This window comes from Cyprinodon variegatus, unplaced genomic scaffold (assembly GCF_000732505.1).
Source record: "Cyprinodon variegatus isolate N-32 unplaced genomic scaffold, C_variegatus-1.0 Scaffold40, whole genome shotgun sequence".
In the NCBI taxonomy this organism is placed as follows: domain Eukaryota; kingdom Metazoa; phylum Chordata; class Actinopteri; order Cyprinodontiformes; family Cyprinodontidae; genus Cyprinodon; species Cyprinodon variegatus.
The window spans coordinates 1,598,187-1,616,886 of record NW_015150493.1 but is presented as its reverse complement, the minus strand read 5'-3'; the positions used below and the strand labels follow the sequence as shown (position 1 = coordinate 1,616,886).

At 36.9% G+C, this 18,700-nt stretch overlaps 1 protein-coding gene across 1 annotated transcript in view; it reads left to right on the top strand.

Annotated features, from left to right (window-relative positions):
• smap1 (small ArfGAP 1) overlaps positions 1 to 18,700 on the top strand; it is a 91,400-nt gene that overhangs the window by 14,449 nt on the left and 58,251 nt on the right. Inside the window, exons 2-5 of the mRNA XM_015369963.1 lie at positions 2,362 to 2,495; positions 3,427 to 3,512; positions 7,679 to 7,754; positions 17,664 to 17,726. Coding sequence (XP_015225449.1) covers positions 2,362 to 2,495; positions 3,427 to 3,512; positions 7,679 to 7,754; positions 17,664 to 17,726 — 359 coding nt within the window. The remainder of the gene's footprint in view (positions 1 to 2,361; positions 2,496 to 3,426; positions 3,513 to 7,678; positions 7,755 to 17,663; positions 17,727 to 18,700) is intronic.

The window sequence follows — 18,700 nt, the reverse complement described above, 5'->3', positions numbered from 1 at the left end:
GTTCTTTAGAAATTAGAATATTGTGAAGAGATAAAATAATGAAGACAAACTGATGCACCTACATTTTCCTGCTCTTACACAGTAAAGGCCTATTCTGTTCTATTCGAATCCATTTGCCATATTTTTATTTGAATAATTTGTCAAGGTCATTTTTCAGCTTTAGTACCACACTTTCCCCAAGTAGATCAGATGAGCAGGTCCAAGCTTGGCTTCTTTTTCTTAATTATTCCAATCAGACTCTATTTTTGAATATCTTTGGGAAAAAGGGATTTAAGAGCAAACAAAAAAAAGTCTGATGGATGCTGATAGATTTCTAACAGATAGAGTCCAGCTTGCAATGGCTGAGCTGCATGATTTTAGGCTTAACACTCATTCAGCTGCCTTAATGCCCCCTCAGGCTATGTAGCGCATTAGTGCCACTGCATTAGCACACTGATGCTCTTAGTAAAACCAAGCAAGCACGCTGGGCTTCCTGCACCACTATTATGTAGCATGGATCCATAAAAGTTAAGCCGTTGCACTTTATGTGTTTAAAGTCGCGAGCAGGCTTCATGTTCTGGTCAGGGATAGAGCATGAGTGCTGAAGAGGGATTCTAGCCACCAGCCCATTAGAATAATTTCACTGTCATTTCTGTGCCATCTCCAATTCATCCCCATAGAGATATGGCAGAGCCTGGGTAATTTTCTGTCTCTTTCCTCATGGTGGCTTTGGCATTTCACTGACATATTTCTCTGGAAACAGTTGAAACAGTTTCACAAATCTAAGTTAATACTTTGCGGCCATATGCATTGAGTTTCTAAAATAAAGCACTTAAAATTCCCCGCTGCAGTTTCCAGCTGCGACAACTGGTTGGAGTTTAAGCCAACTCTTTCACTGTAGAAGAATATGTTTAAGGTCAACATGTAGCACATTAAATGAATAATATGGCATATTTTTCTATGTATTTAAGCTTCAAAACATTTGGCAGGTTTAAAAAACGCAAAGCACTTTTCTTTTATGTGAAGCCTTTGGTCTTCAAACACAGCAGCGTTTAATTACAGACATTATTTATCAGGTAAATGTGAGAAGGCAAGCAGCATCTAGTTAAAGCAGGAAATCTTTAGATGCCTTAAAAAATAATCTTTAAATACTTTGTAGTGCTTAGTCACAAATGAATAAGATATTTTATTTACATAGATTTTTTTTATTGTGTGTAGAAACCAGAGGGGAAGCATTTCTGGTTTTATTTTGCCTTTTATAATCACATATGCTTTGATCAAGTGTAAAGAAATGAAGAACATCCCATTCTTCATTGTAAAATCTCTTTTAGTTGAGTTAATTGGCTGGAATAAAATCCTTCTTGCAGCAATAAGATGGTGAAAGACATGTTAATAAACGCAAGTCTCGCATTATGTGTGATAAAAGATAACAGTTTTTTTGGGTTTTAAACATTTACAAGACCTCTGTAGAGATCTTATATTAATGTTTGAAGGGTTTGCATGTCACAGAGTTTTCCCTGCAGGAAACTCCAGCCACTGTTTAAGCTACAAAATAGATTTTACCTTTTAGTTGCTGCTTTGCATTGTCTTTTAAATTACATTTTTTAGACAACTTGCATACAGGAATCTGCTAGATCTGAGTATCGTTTCAAATCTCAAGAATCAATTTGATTCTGATTTTCAAGATTTCCAACCCATTCTTTTCGATCCAATCTGATCTAATGTCAAATTGTATTGCTGGAGTAATATAATAATATATATAATATTTATTTTTCTTTAGCTGTTACCCAAATTACCTGACTGTGGAGGTATGAAACGTATTGATACTTATTATTTTAACAGTCTACAACAAATCAATAAAGTAATAGTTAATGGGCGATGGTGGAAAATGTATTTTTAAAAAACTGATCTTTTGCTATATGGATTAATGAGAATCTATTCAGAATTTATTATTTTTTCCATAGCCTTTTTTAACTACCATTGCAGTAGATCTCCTATCTCGGGGTTTTAGCACCCACATCTCCAAATTGTGCACAGAGAAGCTGCACAGTTTGACATAGCAGTAGACTACAATTTAATTGCTGCATGCGTGTCCCATTTGAATTTGCTAAAAGGTGATATTAGTTGCCATTGGAGCCAGCTCTTTTTTGTTGGCAGGTTTGCCCAGAGTTGAAGCTATTTTAATGCACATTCTTCTGCTCAAATGAGATCATCAATTTGAGAGAGTGGTGTCAATAATTAACAAATATTTGTTAGTGTGTAAGAGTCCTATACGTTTGTTCTGTTGTGAACAGAAAGACCTGACCTCCTAGAAGACTTAACATTTTAATTTATATTTAAAGTGGAAGTATTTTATTTTCTCTTGTTTCTTCTCTCATAAAGGTCCTCGATGGGCATCATGGAACCTGGGCGTGTTCATGTGTATCCGCTGTGCTGGAATCCATCGGAACCTTGGAGTCCACATCTCCAGAGTCAAATCTGTCAATCTGGACCAGTGGACACCTGAGCAGATTCAGGTATATAGACACAGACAGACCCACACCCATAACCCATAATAGGAAAAATGTCCGTCTATCTGCTTTTACAGCTTCATTCAAGTGTTGTACGCTGTCCTTTAGCTAAAGTGGACTCACTTTTCTTCGTCAAGTAAGAAATGTGGTGTATTCATTTCCAGAGGTAGAGCAGATGCAATAGGGATTTAATGAAAGAACTCGTGGCCTTTGAAAATGACTCGCGTAGTTTCCCTTGAAGCACTAAACAAAAGCTTTACTGAAGCAGAACAGCTAAGAGCTGCCTAAAATGAGAGGAGAAATTATTAACTAAAGTCAAGAAGTTCCTCTATGATTTAAGGGTTTATTTTTATACTAAGGGTTATCCCTACACCACCATGAGGACAGAAGGTAATAAGAGTATTGTTGGCCACATGTGATGCGTTGTGCTTTATTAAGCTCCAGATCAAAGATCCTGTGTGTGCATCTGTCTCACTCTTACGAGGATGCCAGTACTTTTCCAAATCATGCAGTTGTTAATAAATAGAACTGTTTGCTGCATGTGTGTGCGCTAAAGTACTTTGGATTAGCCTCTCTCTGTCAGCTGTGTGTGAGTAGGAAAGGGTCTCACTTAGAATGTTAATCACTGTATTCAGTGACTAATTAATTCTGGATGCCTGATTATTCCGACTCTGTCTCCTCCATTTCTCCTATCATCAACCCATCCATCACGCTCCTCTTAATTTAGCCTTGTTGCATACAGCCACTGTGTCCTTTACTGTGTCTGTGCATGCATGCAAAGGAGTCGGCGGGCAAAATGAGTTGAATGCAAATGTGATGAGTGAAAGAACCCGCTGTGCTCTGGGCCGAGTCTTTTACCAGTTGCCTCCCTGCCTATTACATTGTTTTTTTATTTCTTGCTTGTAATTCTTAATTAAATTTCTTCCTTTTTTTGCAGAGTATGGTGGACATGGGCAACACCAGAGCTCGCCAGCTGTACGAAGCCCACCTACCAGAGAACTTCAGGAGGCCGCAGACGGATCAGTATCCTTCCACTGATTTGCCATATAATATTCATTCACGCATAACATCATAATACAAATGATATTTTCATTAATAAAATAAAAGTCCTCCCACGGTCATGGTAAAATGAAAGCACAGCACCTCTCCATTGCAGAATTATACATGTCAGAGAATGACTTTAGAATAATTTCAACCTAACCACATTACATATTCCACACTGTTTGTTAGTAAATAGAAAACATGTATGTGGAAAAAGTAAGTACACCCCAGGGGTGCAGAAAAAGATGTCTATTTAGCATTAGTAACTCCTATTATCTGGTTTTAAAGAAACAGATTGTTTTTTTGGATAAGTTTATCAGTCTTTTAGATCATTGCTTTGTTCTTTAAGGCCTTTCACTATAAAACATTTTGCTGGAAGATCAGATGACCCAGAGAATATTACAAAAAACATTGTTGTTTCGAGACATTTTTTTTATTGCATCACCACACAACCCAAACAGTCTTTGATCGACTAAGGTATTTTCTCTTTTGTGCTGTTGCACAGCTATGCAATTCTTACTGTTGTAGGTGCACTTACTTTTTGGATTTAATTTGGTGATTAAGCCCTCCAGTGATAGTAGATTGTCAGGAAGCCCGAGGCGGTAACAGAAGTTGTAACTGCATAACAGCACGTACAGGTTGTCGGTCATTTGGCTGAAATCCAAAGCGCTCCCGTCCTGCCGCTGTCTCTTTCAGCTTCTAAAACAATTCCATCTTTTTTAAAATTTCGACACCCATTTCACAGACTTGCTAATCCCCACCGGGCTTCCGTGTGACGCTCTGGTACGTAACAGCATGAGATAATTTTTCTGGCCAGTGCCTGATGCATGACTTAACTCTGGCATGTTCTGAGGAAACAAGAAAGGAGGTTTGAGCGAAGATGGATGCACAGGAGGGAAACATTTAGTCGTCCAGTATTAAGTAATAAGCGGGAGATGGATGGAAAACAAACAACCATTGAAGTGGAAGTTATCGAACTCCTTTACATTTTTACTACAAATACTATTCATATTATTAATTGTTTTACTATCGTGACAGACAGTTTAAGAGTTCTGTTTTTTCCACACAACTGTCGTTATATCGCATCACATAATTTCCATCAGATTAAGGTCTGAGCTTTGCACTTAGCACTCCCATTCTTTCCTTTTTTGGCCTCTTTGTCATAGATTTGCTTTCGTGTTCAGGAACATTGTCAGTTTCCTACATGCCCCCTCTTCTTGAAACAAGCGAGGATTTTTAGCTTCACTTGATTCTCTTTTTTTTTTTTTTTTGGTGAGCCTGAAATCTCAACTGGAAAATATGTAAAAAGGTTGATCTATTTTACTGAGCAGGTGAAGCCAAATTAAAGCTATGTTCTGAAATATCAAAAAAAATGTTACCACTATTCCTATTTAGTTCATCTTTGCACTCGTAATCATTTCCATTAATAAATAATACAAATCATTCCAAGTCTATAGATCATTAATTATACATAGTGCTGAATTTGTAAGTTTATTCATTCATTCAACCCATCAGCTTCATTGTTTTTCCCCGGACCCCTCCAGCTGCATCTGTGTCTACAGCGATGTAACAGTAGACTTCAGTTTGCCCTCCTTTGTGATAAAAGGCATGACAATAACTGCATACTCTCATATTTCCATCAGCAGACAGAAATAAATAAACTCTGTGTGCAAAATGTGGGTCTAATACAGTATCTGGGATCTGGCAGAGCCCATTTGTGCGGGTGGTCATCGCTCTTCATTCTTTTTGAAGTCCATTAGTTGTTCTGACAGCGGCGGTGCTGGCTGAGAGCTGCAGATAACAGGCCCAAGATTAACAGAGCGACCGCCTCGACGTGTGCGATTCTGTGCATGTTTGTTTCTTCCTCTCACCACAACATGCTGGACTTTAAAAAAGAAAATCTGCTTGTTTAAGTGATTGTGTAGTCAACATAAATATATGCTGTAACTTTAGACCAAGGCTAAGAAAATTCCTTTTGACCTCTGAAATATAAAATAATATATCAACACTTAGAAATAAGCTTTGTTTTATTTTACACAGCATGCACCATTATAAGCTTCTTTAAAATCAGAAGGTTAGGACTCTTTGAACTGAGATGTATGTATTCAGTATTATTCAAGCTGTGTTTGTTTTGTTTATGCTGAGACCTTCAACTGCTGATCTCTTTGTCTGAGCACCTTCATGAGCAGGATTTGTTCCCAGCTGCTAGCAATATTAAAAATCTTATGTTTTTTTAACAGTCAGCAGTGCGTATATAATCAGATGGAGACTGCGGCTAAGTGCTGAGCTCTATGCAGAGCATTGATCTCCATTTATTGCATAGTTGTTGGTAGTACGGCCTTATCCTAACTAATAAGAATATCAGGCTTAACACTTTTTGTCCATGTGAAAATTATCACTTACCTTTCTCCATAGTTTTTAAAATATTTTTTTTCTCCAGGTGGTGGAAAACATTGTTTCAATGCCTCAATATTGGAGCATCCTCCATTTCCCGTAACAGTCCCGCCATTCAGCTCGTGGTATCCCACTATGATTCTGAGTGGGGCTGTGGATTGCATCCTATCTGCTCTGTTGTTTCCGCTCCTCTTTGCAAAAAAGGCAACACAGTGTGGGTGGTCAACCGATGGGGTGGAATAGCTTTCACATGTTTACAGTGCCGGTTGTCCAAGTTTAAACAGTAAATGGTTCCATGACCAAATCTCAGCAGTCCCCCCCCCATACTTTGTTTTGAATGTGACACAGTTGTTCAAATAAGTCTTGAAATATTTTCAGCTGTTATTGTAATATGTAAATTATTTATCTTCCACCCAAAATGCACCACCTTAGGCTTTATTTGCATCCACTTCCAGTTGCCTGTCTTCTTATAACACAATACCGAGATGCAAAATTACATATTTCCATTTAGAAACTGCTGCTATTTTTAATCAAGCTATTTATTTTTTATTTGTTTTTATTATTTATTTTTTTATAGCATAAAAGAGACTAACAGATAAGTTTAGATTGACTTGCAGCATGTCAAGGAATGCAGATAGAAACATCAACAAACAAAAACATTTCCATATATATATATATATATATATATATATATATGGTATATAAGAATACAAAGTAAAAAAAGTTCAGAGAGGGAAGAGTTTTTAGAATTAAAATTCAGTTCAGCCTATATTGGTTTTACCAACATGTTTCAAGAAAGGATTCCAGATACTTGGAAAAACTACCTATGTATTCCTTATGAAGTCTCATGGTATTATAGGCATCAGCTGCCTGTTTTTTTTAAAGTAAGGAGGTGTGGAGGACTCCAATGAATTTTTTGGCAACTATCAGTCCTAGTTTTAGTGGCTGCTGCATTGTAGCAGGTATCGTCCTTAGCATTTGACAGTCCAACAATTATACAATTAGAAAGTCCAGGTTCAGGGAGTGGGAGCTTTAAATGTGCCCTAGTGTGTTGATTTCCAAAAGGGATTGATGCCAAACTTGAGGTCATTGATATTCCAGCTTATAATATTTTGATTAGCTATAGAAATTAAACTAAATGATAAACATTTATGTTAAAATACTTAAAGATATAAACTGTTCTTTGGAAATAGACACAACCAGTTACTTTGGTTGCTGATGCCAGTTTCTAATTATTATTTTACATGTGACTAATAGATTTTTATGAGGTTGTATACTTCCCCATTAATTTGCGTCATTAGTCGACTCTGGTACCATTTTTTGGGTCAAAAACTAAGAGGTTAGAAACATCTACCCTAGAGTAGCAATCAAGTAGTGTAGACCAAATTCCAATTAGGAATAACTATTTACTGAGCAAGAATGGATTTTGGATTACGGCGTGTTCCACATCTGCAAGCCATTTTGATTCTGTCTGACACCATACGTTTTGTGAAAAGAGAAGTCTAAGATAAAATTATGCTATTAACAGGTTTCTAAACCTATCTAATGTTTTTAGACAGGATGCCTGTACCTATACTGGAGGGACAGCGCTCCAAAAACAAATATACCTCATTCAATACCAATATACTAACATACCTTTGTCTTGTGTCCTGGTTCTCACAGCTTGTTGACATTTTTGGGATAAAACGTTTATTTTTAAGTATGATATCTGACTGTTTTTTATTTAAAAAAGTATCCTTAACTCCAAACTTTAGAGCTGTTGAAGTGTTCATCCGCGACAAATATGAGAGGAAGAAGTACTACGACCAGGAGGCCCTGGCTGCAGCTTCAGTGAGTATCATCAGCACGTGTTTTATTCTCCATTTTCAGTCAGTGCATGTTATTGTTACAGCTTCAGTGGTTGGAGGCAGTTTTATGTAACCTGCTCTGCACTGGTAGCTGATGGGTTGTTTGAGGCCAGAATCTGTAGAGGACAGAAATCATCCTTATGCAAAACGACAACTTTTTCTTTCCCTTTAGCTTTTATGTCTCCTCCTTTGTTGAAAATCTCTCACCCCACTGAGCAAAAACTGACTCATATTATATTTTGAAACTCCAAATATACAGCTTGATATTTATAATTCTTCATCATTCATAACTTCCTGAATGACTATAATAACATGGTGAATGGCAGAAATGCTCTTTTTTTCCCCCCCTTCAAGCATTTATTCTGTCGCTGAGTTTTGGTTTTTTTGAGTTTTTTTGGGAGGTAATTCTAGGCAGGCAGGTATTTCTCGGCACAAAACCAAGCTGCGTCAAAGCACAGCCGTAGTCTGATACCTTTAGTTGATTCTGACCCGTGACATGCATAAGTCATGTCGGCCTGCAACATGTCCTGTACAATAGAAAAGGAAACTAAGAAATTGCGGAGGGGTGCAAGCCCTTTAATACTTTGAATTATTTCAAGCCACTTTTGGCTTGAAATAATTCATTTTATGTTGTAGAATTCAACTTTTTCTCACTTTTTAATTTACTAAAGTTTACTAAATTATTCCTTGTGGGGATTTGCTGATATTTCTTTTTGTTTGCTTGGATCCCCATGAGTTGCAGTTTCCCGTATCTACTTTTCCTTGTGTCCACACATTCAACATACTTAACAAGGTGCAGGAATCGTACCAGAAAAAGGAAAATACAGCAGATATAAACACAAAAATAAAACATAGGGAAGAACCAAAATACTAAAATGAAAATATTTTAGTACGAAATATGCTGTAGGTTATTTATGCAATACATTAACAAAAACATGTGTATGTATAAAGCATACCCAATCAATATGGATACATTACAGGATTGATTAAATCAATCAGGAAAAATGGAAAAAAGATATAAATCTTCTAAAATTTTTTTGAAATCTATTATTCTGACACTTCTCCATGTTTTATTCAGGTAATTTCTTCAATGCAAACATGACTGTATAGCACTGACACCCTAAAAGGAATTTAAATATGCTTTGGTTGTAAAACATAATAAAAAAAAATAATAATAACACAAATAATAATTACACACATTAGGACTGAATAACAGTACGTAGTCTTTGGATTGCTGGAGCCTATAATGTTTCTAATCAGCAAGGTTGTTTTAAAAATAAACGTGGATTTGTGGTAGAATACATTTTATCTTTTTAATAAAAAACTATTGGACATGTGTGTGTGACCTTTGTCTCAAGGTCCTTATACAAACTAAGTAATTATGTTTACGTACATGTTTTCTTAGTCGCCTTCTAGAGTGTTATTGTGTGCATGTAGTGGGAGTGTCCGGCAACCGGGCTCTGCTTAGTTTTCCTGGTTCAAAACCTGAAAAACAACAACTAGTCCATCCCAAAGAGAGTACACCTAAACCAAACCTGAGCATCTTTTTTTTATATGGCCCAAGCGCAGCGAGGACTGTTTGATCTCCCACATCAGAGAAATCAAACAGCAACATCATAAAGTAGCACAGGAGAGCCAGTAGCTCTGAGCAAGATTAAGTGGTACACTTGCACCTCGAGAATTGAAGACACACCTTTGATAAGTAAAATTTTCCAACTTTGGACAGCCATCTTTGTTAAAACAGAAATGGTAAATGGCCTGTACTTGTATAGCGCTTTTTCAAGTCAGGAGATTTGACCAAAGCACTTTACACTACATTCAGTCATTCACGCACACACTCACACACTGATGGTGGCAAGCTACACTGTAGCCAAAGCTGCCCTGGGGCACACTGACAGAAGCAAGGCTGCCGTACACTGGCGCCACCGGGCCCTCTGACCCCCATCAGCAGACAATGCAGGTGAAGTGTCTTGCCCAAGGACACAACAACACTGAAACCCGGAGCCGGGGGTTGAACTGTCAACCCTTCGATTTCAGGGCAAACTCCTACACCCGACACCACTGTCGACCCTGTCGCCCCCAGAAAAGCAAACACTTTACAGAAGGAAAAGAGTACTGTTCAGCTCTAGAGCATCTACAACTGTATCCTGGAACTTATCTCACTGAGGTTGTACGACCAGTCTCATCATGATTTAAATAGCCAAACACAAAACCTATACCAAACAACAGACTGAAACGACCCAGGAGAACGACAGGTGGCTCACTGATTTTCTTCTGCCTGAATGTGCTCAGGATGATGGACCTCCAGGTGTTTGAAAACATCAGCAGTCCAACTACAGATGGCTCTAATGTGAGTTGACAGAAATGACAGACTCCTGGATGGGTGTTTACATGTTTTCAGAAAAACTGAGCAAATGTCTGGTTGCCTCCAATTTAGGCCCGGTACAATTACAAACTAAAAGTTGTTAATAGGGAGTAAGACGTGGTCTGTCATTAGCAGGAGCAGGTTAAATAAGGTATTGGGTTTTTCTGACATGTGGCAGAAATAAAATTTGTGCATAAAAATGTATATGATTTTCAGAAGCCTGACTCTTTTTTTATCAATCAAAAGTAATATTCAACATTTCTGAAACACTAAATTTTGGATTTTCATAATCGTCAAAATATTTAATGCCTTAACAAATACAGTTAAGGCATTAAATATTGTAATGCTCATGTTATGAATGACTTTTAACTTTTGGAAATGGGAATTAAAAATTTTTAACTTTTTTTTTTTACATTTTTTAGCTGTACTTATATTCATACAATAAAGCATGGTAGTGGCAGCATCATTTTGTGAGGTTATTTTTAGAACTGAAAATGATGGGGAAATTATTCATTTAGTTTTAATCAGTTTATGGGTTTATTAAAACATTTTTTGTGTAGTAGTAAATATACATCCAAATGAAGAAAAACAATCATGTAACGGTAGCAAATTTTAAATTTTTATTTAACACACAACCCTGCAATTAAATCATACTTAATTAAAAATATTTTAATTATAATTTTTGCTGCCAGACTCTCAATATGAAGGAAAGGGAAAACAAAGAGCTAGCTGGCAAGGTTTTAGATGGAGCTCACCAAAGGCTGTAATATTGATGCAGACAATCAGAGAAATCTCCCGTTTTCTCCTTCTTGTCCTCTCTTGTTTTTTCTGAGGCATCGCCAGCAGCCAGACTGTGATTCAAGATCTGTTGCTGTTGCCCACACAGTGGGCTCTTCTTTTATATGCAAATTAATTATTAAAAGAAACTCTTTATCACTTTAAGTAGTTTCCCCACAGATGGTAAAGGGAGAGGAGAAGCCAGACTACTGTGACTCTGAGCTGTAGTTGCTTCGGAAACAGAAAAATATCTCAGGTGGTTTTATTTTTGTTGAGTTTAGAAAATAATCTGTTCACTTCATCTTAATGTTAAAGGATTTTTTTTAATCTGTAAAAGGTGAGATTAAATGCACATAAAAATAAAACCTTATTGTGATTTATTATATAAATGGTAAAAACAAAAACTGCAGTATAACAGTAAGTAGTCAATTAATGTCCTTTATATCCAAAGTATTGTTTCAGCTCAAACAACTCATGACTTTTGGACGGACAGAAGATGCAGTGGAATGTATTAAAAGTTAATTAACTTCTTTTTCAGTTCTTAAACAAAGCTCATAGATATTAATCATGGACAGAGTATTAGTGCTGTTTATGTTGCCCGCGCAAATTCTCAATTATTCTGGTTTTGTAACCATAAAATCAGATGGGCCGCGCTTTGACCGTTTTTCTGAAAAGGTTGCTACTAAGGCTGGGTGATGAAACCATCCCTGAACAGAGGGGGAGGATTTTTTTTTTCTTTCGTCTTGAATTGTGAATCTATATTTTAAAGATATTTTATGCTGTCTGTAAACCATGCATCTATGTTTTATGTTCACTTCATGTTTTAGTGCACAATTAATAAATAGTTACAGTATAACGGATAATAGGACCTTGAAGTACATGAGTGCATGCTCTCCTTTTCCTCTGCTCCTGTAGTGCCAGTTCATTGCTCTGTCATGGGTGAATTAGTAGGTGTGCATCTGTGTGTGTTGTTGGTCTTATTTCAGTAGAAGTTGAATGAGTGTGCATCTTGCAAACCCTCTGTGATGACTCCACCGATTGGCCTAAAAACGTCAAAAGGGAGCAGCAATGATGCCGCAGGGAGGAGTTTGCTTATTCTCAACCTTATATTTCTGTGTTAGTCATAGGACTGTCCTGCCATGTGTGCAGCCTTGGCTGCCTTTTTAACTGCCATACAGTGACGTTTGTGGACAGGCCAGCTGAAAGCCTTGACTAGGCCTGGGAAAAGATAATCTTATGTTTTTATCCAGCCATGGTATTCTGTCATTAGTTTTTCAAATTTTGCATTTAAAGACGATTGACATCTGTCTCCTTTTTCCTTTGACCCCCTCCCTTACTTTCCTCCTCCCTCCTTTACCCTCTAATCTCCTCATACTTTTGTTATTTTAGTTTTCCTTCCGATAACATGTTCAAGACAATAAGGCTAACAGAAAAATGAATTACTGTACCAGAGTAAAAAAGTGATTTATGGTATTTTATTTCCTCATTTTAATAATGGAATTGTTCCAAATACATATTTCAGCATATTTTATTGGTCCAAATTTGTTATTTTGTACATGTTTACTTTTTTGTGTTACTCTTTTGCTTCCAATGCTTAGTACAGCATATAATTGTGTCATATATAATACACCCGAGCTTCTTATTGATTAAACAGCACAGCAATTGATATGTAAGCTAAACAATGTTTTCTTTACTCTACCGATAACCATGGTGATGGAGTTTGATTCATAATCTATTAATCTATCTATTATTTACCAGTAATTAATACAAGAAAAAGAAGCATTACAGAGTTTCCTAATGCTACTGCCACCTGTGGCCAAACCACAGAATTGCAGCTCTTCTGCCTGACCTCGTACCTCGTGCTCGTACTGAATAAGGTTTATGTTTTTTCCTTTTTCATCTTACATGGAGTTGGCATTGGTGTCTGAGTTGAGCTGGATTCCGGTCGCTTCTAAGTATCCACAGAATACATATTGAATAGAATGTTTTGATAGTTTGGTAGCTCGGGCCCGTTAAAAATTTCACACCAGCCGAACAGCGTGGGAACTTCTGACCCGAAGTAAAATCAGGAAGATAGGCTACAGGCTTATAGATGCATTGCCGCTGAACTACTGAGATGTCAGTCTGCTAATCAAGCAATGCTTTGGTAGTAAAGGATTAAATAAAAAGGCAATTCTAAAGATATTTTTCTGTAATAAATTGCATATTCATTAAGACAAGATATTTTTTTATCTTTAACACTACGGAAATTTTACAATTTTCCTATTTGTGAACACCATTCTAAGGACTTTTTAAAGTACTGGACACTTTTGGCTTTCCGTACTTTTAAGTTGGTCTAATTTGTTTGTGTCATGATACTCACTGTCTTCCTAGGAGCTAAAGTTGAGGTTTTACAGCATTCACTATGGATAATCTCCAGCTGCAGAGCCTGAGGCAACTTCAGACCAAAGCAAGTTACAAAAACCCATCCATTACGTTTACCAGCCTCCAGATATAAACCCACTGGACTTCATTTAATTGTAACGCTGCTAAGTTAACAAGTGTCATTGAGGTCCCTCTGTAGGTTACAGTGAGTGGCAGTGAATCAAAGGTAGGCCACACCTGCAGCTTAAAGCATGTTCTTCAGATGACTGAGAGTACTTGAGGAAGCACAGGAGGAAAGTTTGAATCAGCATATTTTCTCCTCCTTACCTGCAGCTTACAAACGTGAACTTTTCTGGAGCGGCTTAATTAAAAGTTCTTGACCAATAATGCAAGGATGCTCTTCAAAGACAACTAGGAGCTCCTGTTCTTATTGACTTGCAATGTCCTAGTTGTAGTTCAAACCTCCCTTCGATTAAAATTCTAGGTTGAGCCTAAATGAGCCTTATTGTTGCTGTAGGTGGTTCTGTTACCTTAGAAAATAACGGGGTGTACTAATTTACTTTACAGCTTATTGCTGGTTTGTACAGTACTACCTTTGATTAGCCCTATGGGTCCCTAGTCAGTGTTGGTTTGGAGGATTTATTGTCTCTTAGTTTCCACTTCAATAAATGGATGCAACCATCTGCTTCTACAGGGGAGCACAGTATGGCAGTTTGCTGCTTCTTATTTAGCAATAAATGAAGAAACTGAATCAGACTGCCTTGGATTATATTTAAAATCAGATTAAAATGTGTGTGACCACCTCTAATCTCTATATGATTGGATTGGATTGCTGTGAACTCTTTATTGTGCATTTCTTCGCAATTGGAAGTGACTTCATTTTTTTATATTTTGCAAAGTCCCTTGAGATGACTTTTATTGTGTATATATAAAGGTTATCTGATTTTAAACAATGCCAATCTATCCAGTTCTAATACTAAATGCCAATGAAAGGTAACAGAGCATCCACTTTGATTTTATGGCTGTAAAACCATTTTCTTTTTTCCTTTCAGTGATCTAAGTCCTAATTCGTCCTAGCAGTCCTCTTGTTCTCTACACTCTTCTTATTCCCCTACTGTCTCATTCCCCTTCACTCACGCCTCTCCTCTTCCAGCCTATTTCTCTTTATCATCCTCAGCGGCCCGTCTTTGCATGTTTAAAGCTGGGCTTACGTCTCCTGCAGCGCTAAAGTCCGAGGAGGAGGAGGAGGCGGCTTTAATGGAGAGGGGGGGGACCCTTAAAGACCTCAACAGAATCAGTGAAGGGAGCAGAAAATGTTCTGAATTCACCACCACAGGCAATGAGAGCAAGACGTCTTTTGATGCCTTAACAGTTGATGAGGGAGGAGGATGTAAATGAAGAAAGATGAAAACACTCCTCTGTCCTGCCTTTAGTAGTCAGCATTAGTTTTCTGCCTGAGGTGGTTTAGAGAGGAGAGGATGGCAGTAGGTAGAGTTTGTTAGATCAGCTATTTTTGGAAATGTTTTTTCCCTTTGTCTGGTTTTAGCATTAGAGGCAAAGAGATGTTTTTGTATTCTTTATCTGCAGCAATAGAGTTAGTCTTCAGGCTGAGTTTATAAGACATTCGATTGCTAAACCACTGAATATCCTATATCATGTTCCTTCCATTATAAACCACAGAGCAAAGTATCCTTTACCTGGCTTAAGAGGTGGTGTAATAAGCTAAGAAATTACTGTAAAACATTAGCATGTTTTTGGGGGACATTCATTAGAAATTTGAATGCTTGTCTTATTTGGTTTGTGCTTTTAAGTTTCACCCAAACCAAAATGCGTCGTTCAGAGCTGTTTGGTCATAATCGGTCTGGAGGAATCTGTAAAGAGAGCAGAGCAAAGGCTTAAAGGCTTATTGGAAAAGCCCCAGAGTTGTATAATGCTATAAAACTTGTTTTACCATTTTATAGTATCAGTCTGAGGGACCAATTTCTATTTTTTCATCAAAAAAAGTGATGCAATGAGTTTTAAGGCACAAACACCAACAGCAGCAGCAGACATTGCTGCACATTTTACACTACAGAAAGAGGAGGTTTACAATCTATAAAGATTTAAAAAGCAACTATAAAAAAGAATGAAACATTGTGAATGCAGAGAATGCATTGCAGCATTTCTCAATATATATATATTTTTAAGGTAAGCTGAATAAACTGCAGTAAGTAAAATATCAAAAAATGTTGTATCCAGATAAACAAACCTGACAGGTCTATGGCTTAACAGCTACTAACTCAGCCTAGTTCATCTCAGATTTGCATTTTAAATTTCTTTTAAATATCTAATAAAAATGTGGCACATTCTAGAAAATAGGATGAAATGCTTTTCTTTTTTTCATGGCTTTCTATTCCACACTATTCTGACCTTACAACTCTCATAGCATTTCTAAAAGCGTCACTTCAGAGGTTGAGAAGAGAAGCTTAAGCAAGACGAGGCGAAAATCTCCTGGGAAGCTGCGATGCAGAGAAATGGAGCAAACAGACGGTAAAACATAAATAAGTAGGAGATACAGACAAGGGCATGGTTGCATCAGAAGTACTAAGTTAAATCTGTTAACTGTCAACAGAAAAGCTGTAGGACATTCTGCGTTGAAGAAGCTGATGGGAGTGGATCAGTGTGGGTCATGTTGACAGATTGAGGATGGCAGTAATGATGGTTTCGCTTTCATTTCTTGTGGCTCACCTGCTTTTATGACGGATTTTGTGGGCAGTAGGCCGTTGAAAGCATTAGCAGAGCTTTTCACTTTGTTGGTTTGAAGTCTCCTAAGTGTCCTGAACATGAAAGTGTTGTGCATGCAAATGGAGAAATTAAAATGAACCTTTCCTTGCTTTGTTCTTTCTGGCTCTCCCTGAAGTCTTTAGTTATTCCTCCATATCCTTTATTCATATGCCTGTTGGTGCAGAGCCACATACTGAGCTTTGTAAAGTTCAAGACATAAAGGAGCTTTCTTAGCACAATAACTGACCTTGTGGGCTGCCTCCATCAGAATCGGTAAGGTTTCATATGTTTTTTTTATTTTTAGTCTAGGCTTTTTTTTTTTTTTTTACTAAGATTTTACTTTTTAAAGATGAACAATCGCTACCTATTCTAAATTTGACCTATTCTGCTCTTATTCTGAACTCTGACCTTCTCATCATGTTTTCCCTCCTCAGAATCTTAAAAATGACCTTTTGTTAATTTGTAAATAATGCTCCTTTAGTTCAGCGAAGCTCAAACAGTCCCACAACACAATTTAAACCAGGTTGAGATCTGGGTCATTGAAATACCCTGATTCATTTTTACTTTCACATCAGTTATCTTTAACTGCTACAAATATCTTTTAAATATATTTGAATTAATCTATCAGCTGATGAGACTGAATGACTAATATAATTTTCCTTTGTATAGATTTTAGACCAAAAAATAAAATCCTTATTTCAAAATACAATTTGTATACATCTGTTCTGTCTCCAGTATTACACATTCCCCCCCCAAAAAAAAACAAAAAACAAAACCGGCTTCTAAGCATTCAGTGGCCTGAATGAATGTCCAATCCTGGGAAAATTAAATGTTTTCCATTTAAGGAGAGTCTTTATGTCCGTATAATGATGAATAGTCTTAAAACCTTCCCAGATTGACAGTAACACACCCCTATATGCAGCAAATCGACAATAAAACAATTCGGATGAAGATCAGTTCATTAAGTACATTTGATCAGCAGCCCTTTGCTATAATATTGCTACATTTGATATTTTTAATTTTTTCTTACAGCTGTGTATTTTTCTGTGCTGTTGGTGGCGAGGCTATTGGAGAACAGCATCTGTGTCACATTTATGAATAATTACACATTAGAAAAAAAAAAAAAACTACTCCTGTTAGGATTTCTGTTCCAAGTGATATTCTTCCTCTTAGATTAATGAACTAAGTATAACTGACTAAATTGTTAAACTCGCCAGATGCTCTGTGATGAAGTTTGTAGAGAAACTCTTGGGGATTTCCTGTGTTGTTCGCTTTGAGGATCTTTTACCATCTGGTTTCTCTTTCCTGCTCTAAAACAATTTAAGAAGTCAGAAATCTATTGCTTGGGTGAAACAGGCAGCATTGCAGAATAAAGGTCCAGCTATGCTCCTGGTCTTTTTCAGGGGTCAACAGCAGGCTAATAAAGGCTGTCTGTTCTCTGTGTAATTTTTAGGACTTGAGATTCACTCCGTGTGAGAGAAAATCCTCCTTTATTCCTAATTAACTGAGTGCTCTCACAGCTTCCCTTTTCTATCCCCACCATGCCCTTTTCCATGCCTATCTTAATGTTCTGTCTCTTTTTATTTTAATTTCATTTTCTTGTCTTCTTGTGTCTTCCAACAGAAAGCTGAAGCGACCGCTCCTTCCACCTCGCCGTCCTCCCAGGCTGACAAGACCAGATCAGAGGTGTGGGTTTCTTCTATATTTTTTGCTGTGCTAGTGCAGAATATTTCTTTAAGTTCTTCTTTGTTGGTGTCTTTGCAAAGTTAGACATAGAAGGGATTCAGAGTTCACACGTATCCTTAGTCCAACTTTCTGAATCTTCATCCAAATAGGCAGCTTTTCCTCACAATGTGGAGGAAGGGAAAAAAAACCTGTAGGATTATCTGATTCTTCAGAAATATGTATTTCAGGGTGCAAACTTAAGGATTCTGCAAGAACTAGCTTAAATTAAGTCAAAATGAAGGCTTAAGCTACCCTAGCAAAACCAATGTAATTTCATCTTCCTGCTAGAGATGTACAGACCTTATATTAATATTCGTATCGGTTCTGATATTGAAGGAAATTATGCTTTCAATTTGTTAGGAAATGTATCTAGTCAGTTCCAAAATAAATATAATTTAGGTTGAAATCTCTTGAACAGCAGGGAAGTTTTCCTTTTTATGGTCATCTGTTTTTTATTTAATTAATACGGTCATTTTGATCCCTTACTTTGTTTACAGGATGGAATTTAAACTGATGGAATTTTCTGACATGGTAATCTCAATATTCATGTGTAAATTCATACATATAATACAGTTATTATTATAATATGAAAGCAAACAGAACTTTGGTATAAGAAAAGCATTACTGTATATAGGTAGTAGTAGTATAGGATCTACAGATAACCAAATTTAAGTATTAGAATTGGATCAGAAGTGAAAACATGTGGATTGTTGTATCCCTACTTATTGCTTTTTAAAGTTATTTTATAATTTGCTCGGTTACTGAACAAAAAAACGGGTTGGCTTTCGCAACAACTTGACAGGTTTGAGTGGTGCCTCCTTTGTTTCTGCCCTGTTGCAGATCCATTAAAAAATGTTATTCAAATAAGTGCAAAAGCTTTTGAATTACACCATTTGACACATTGCTGCTGTTGGCCTCATCCCTATCTTATTTTT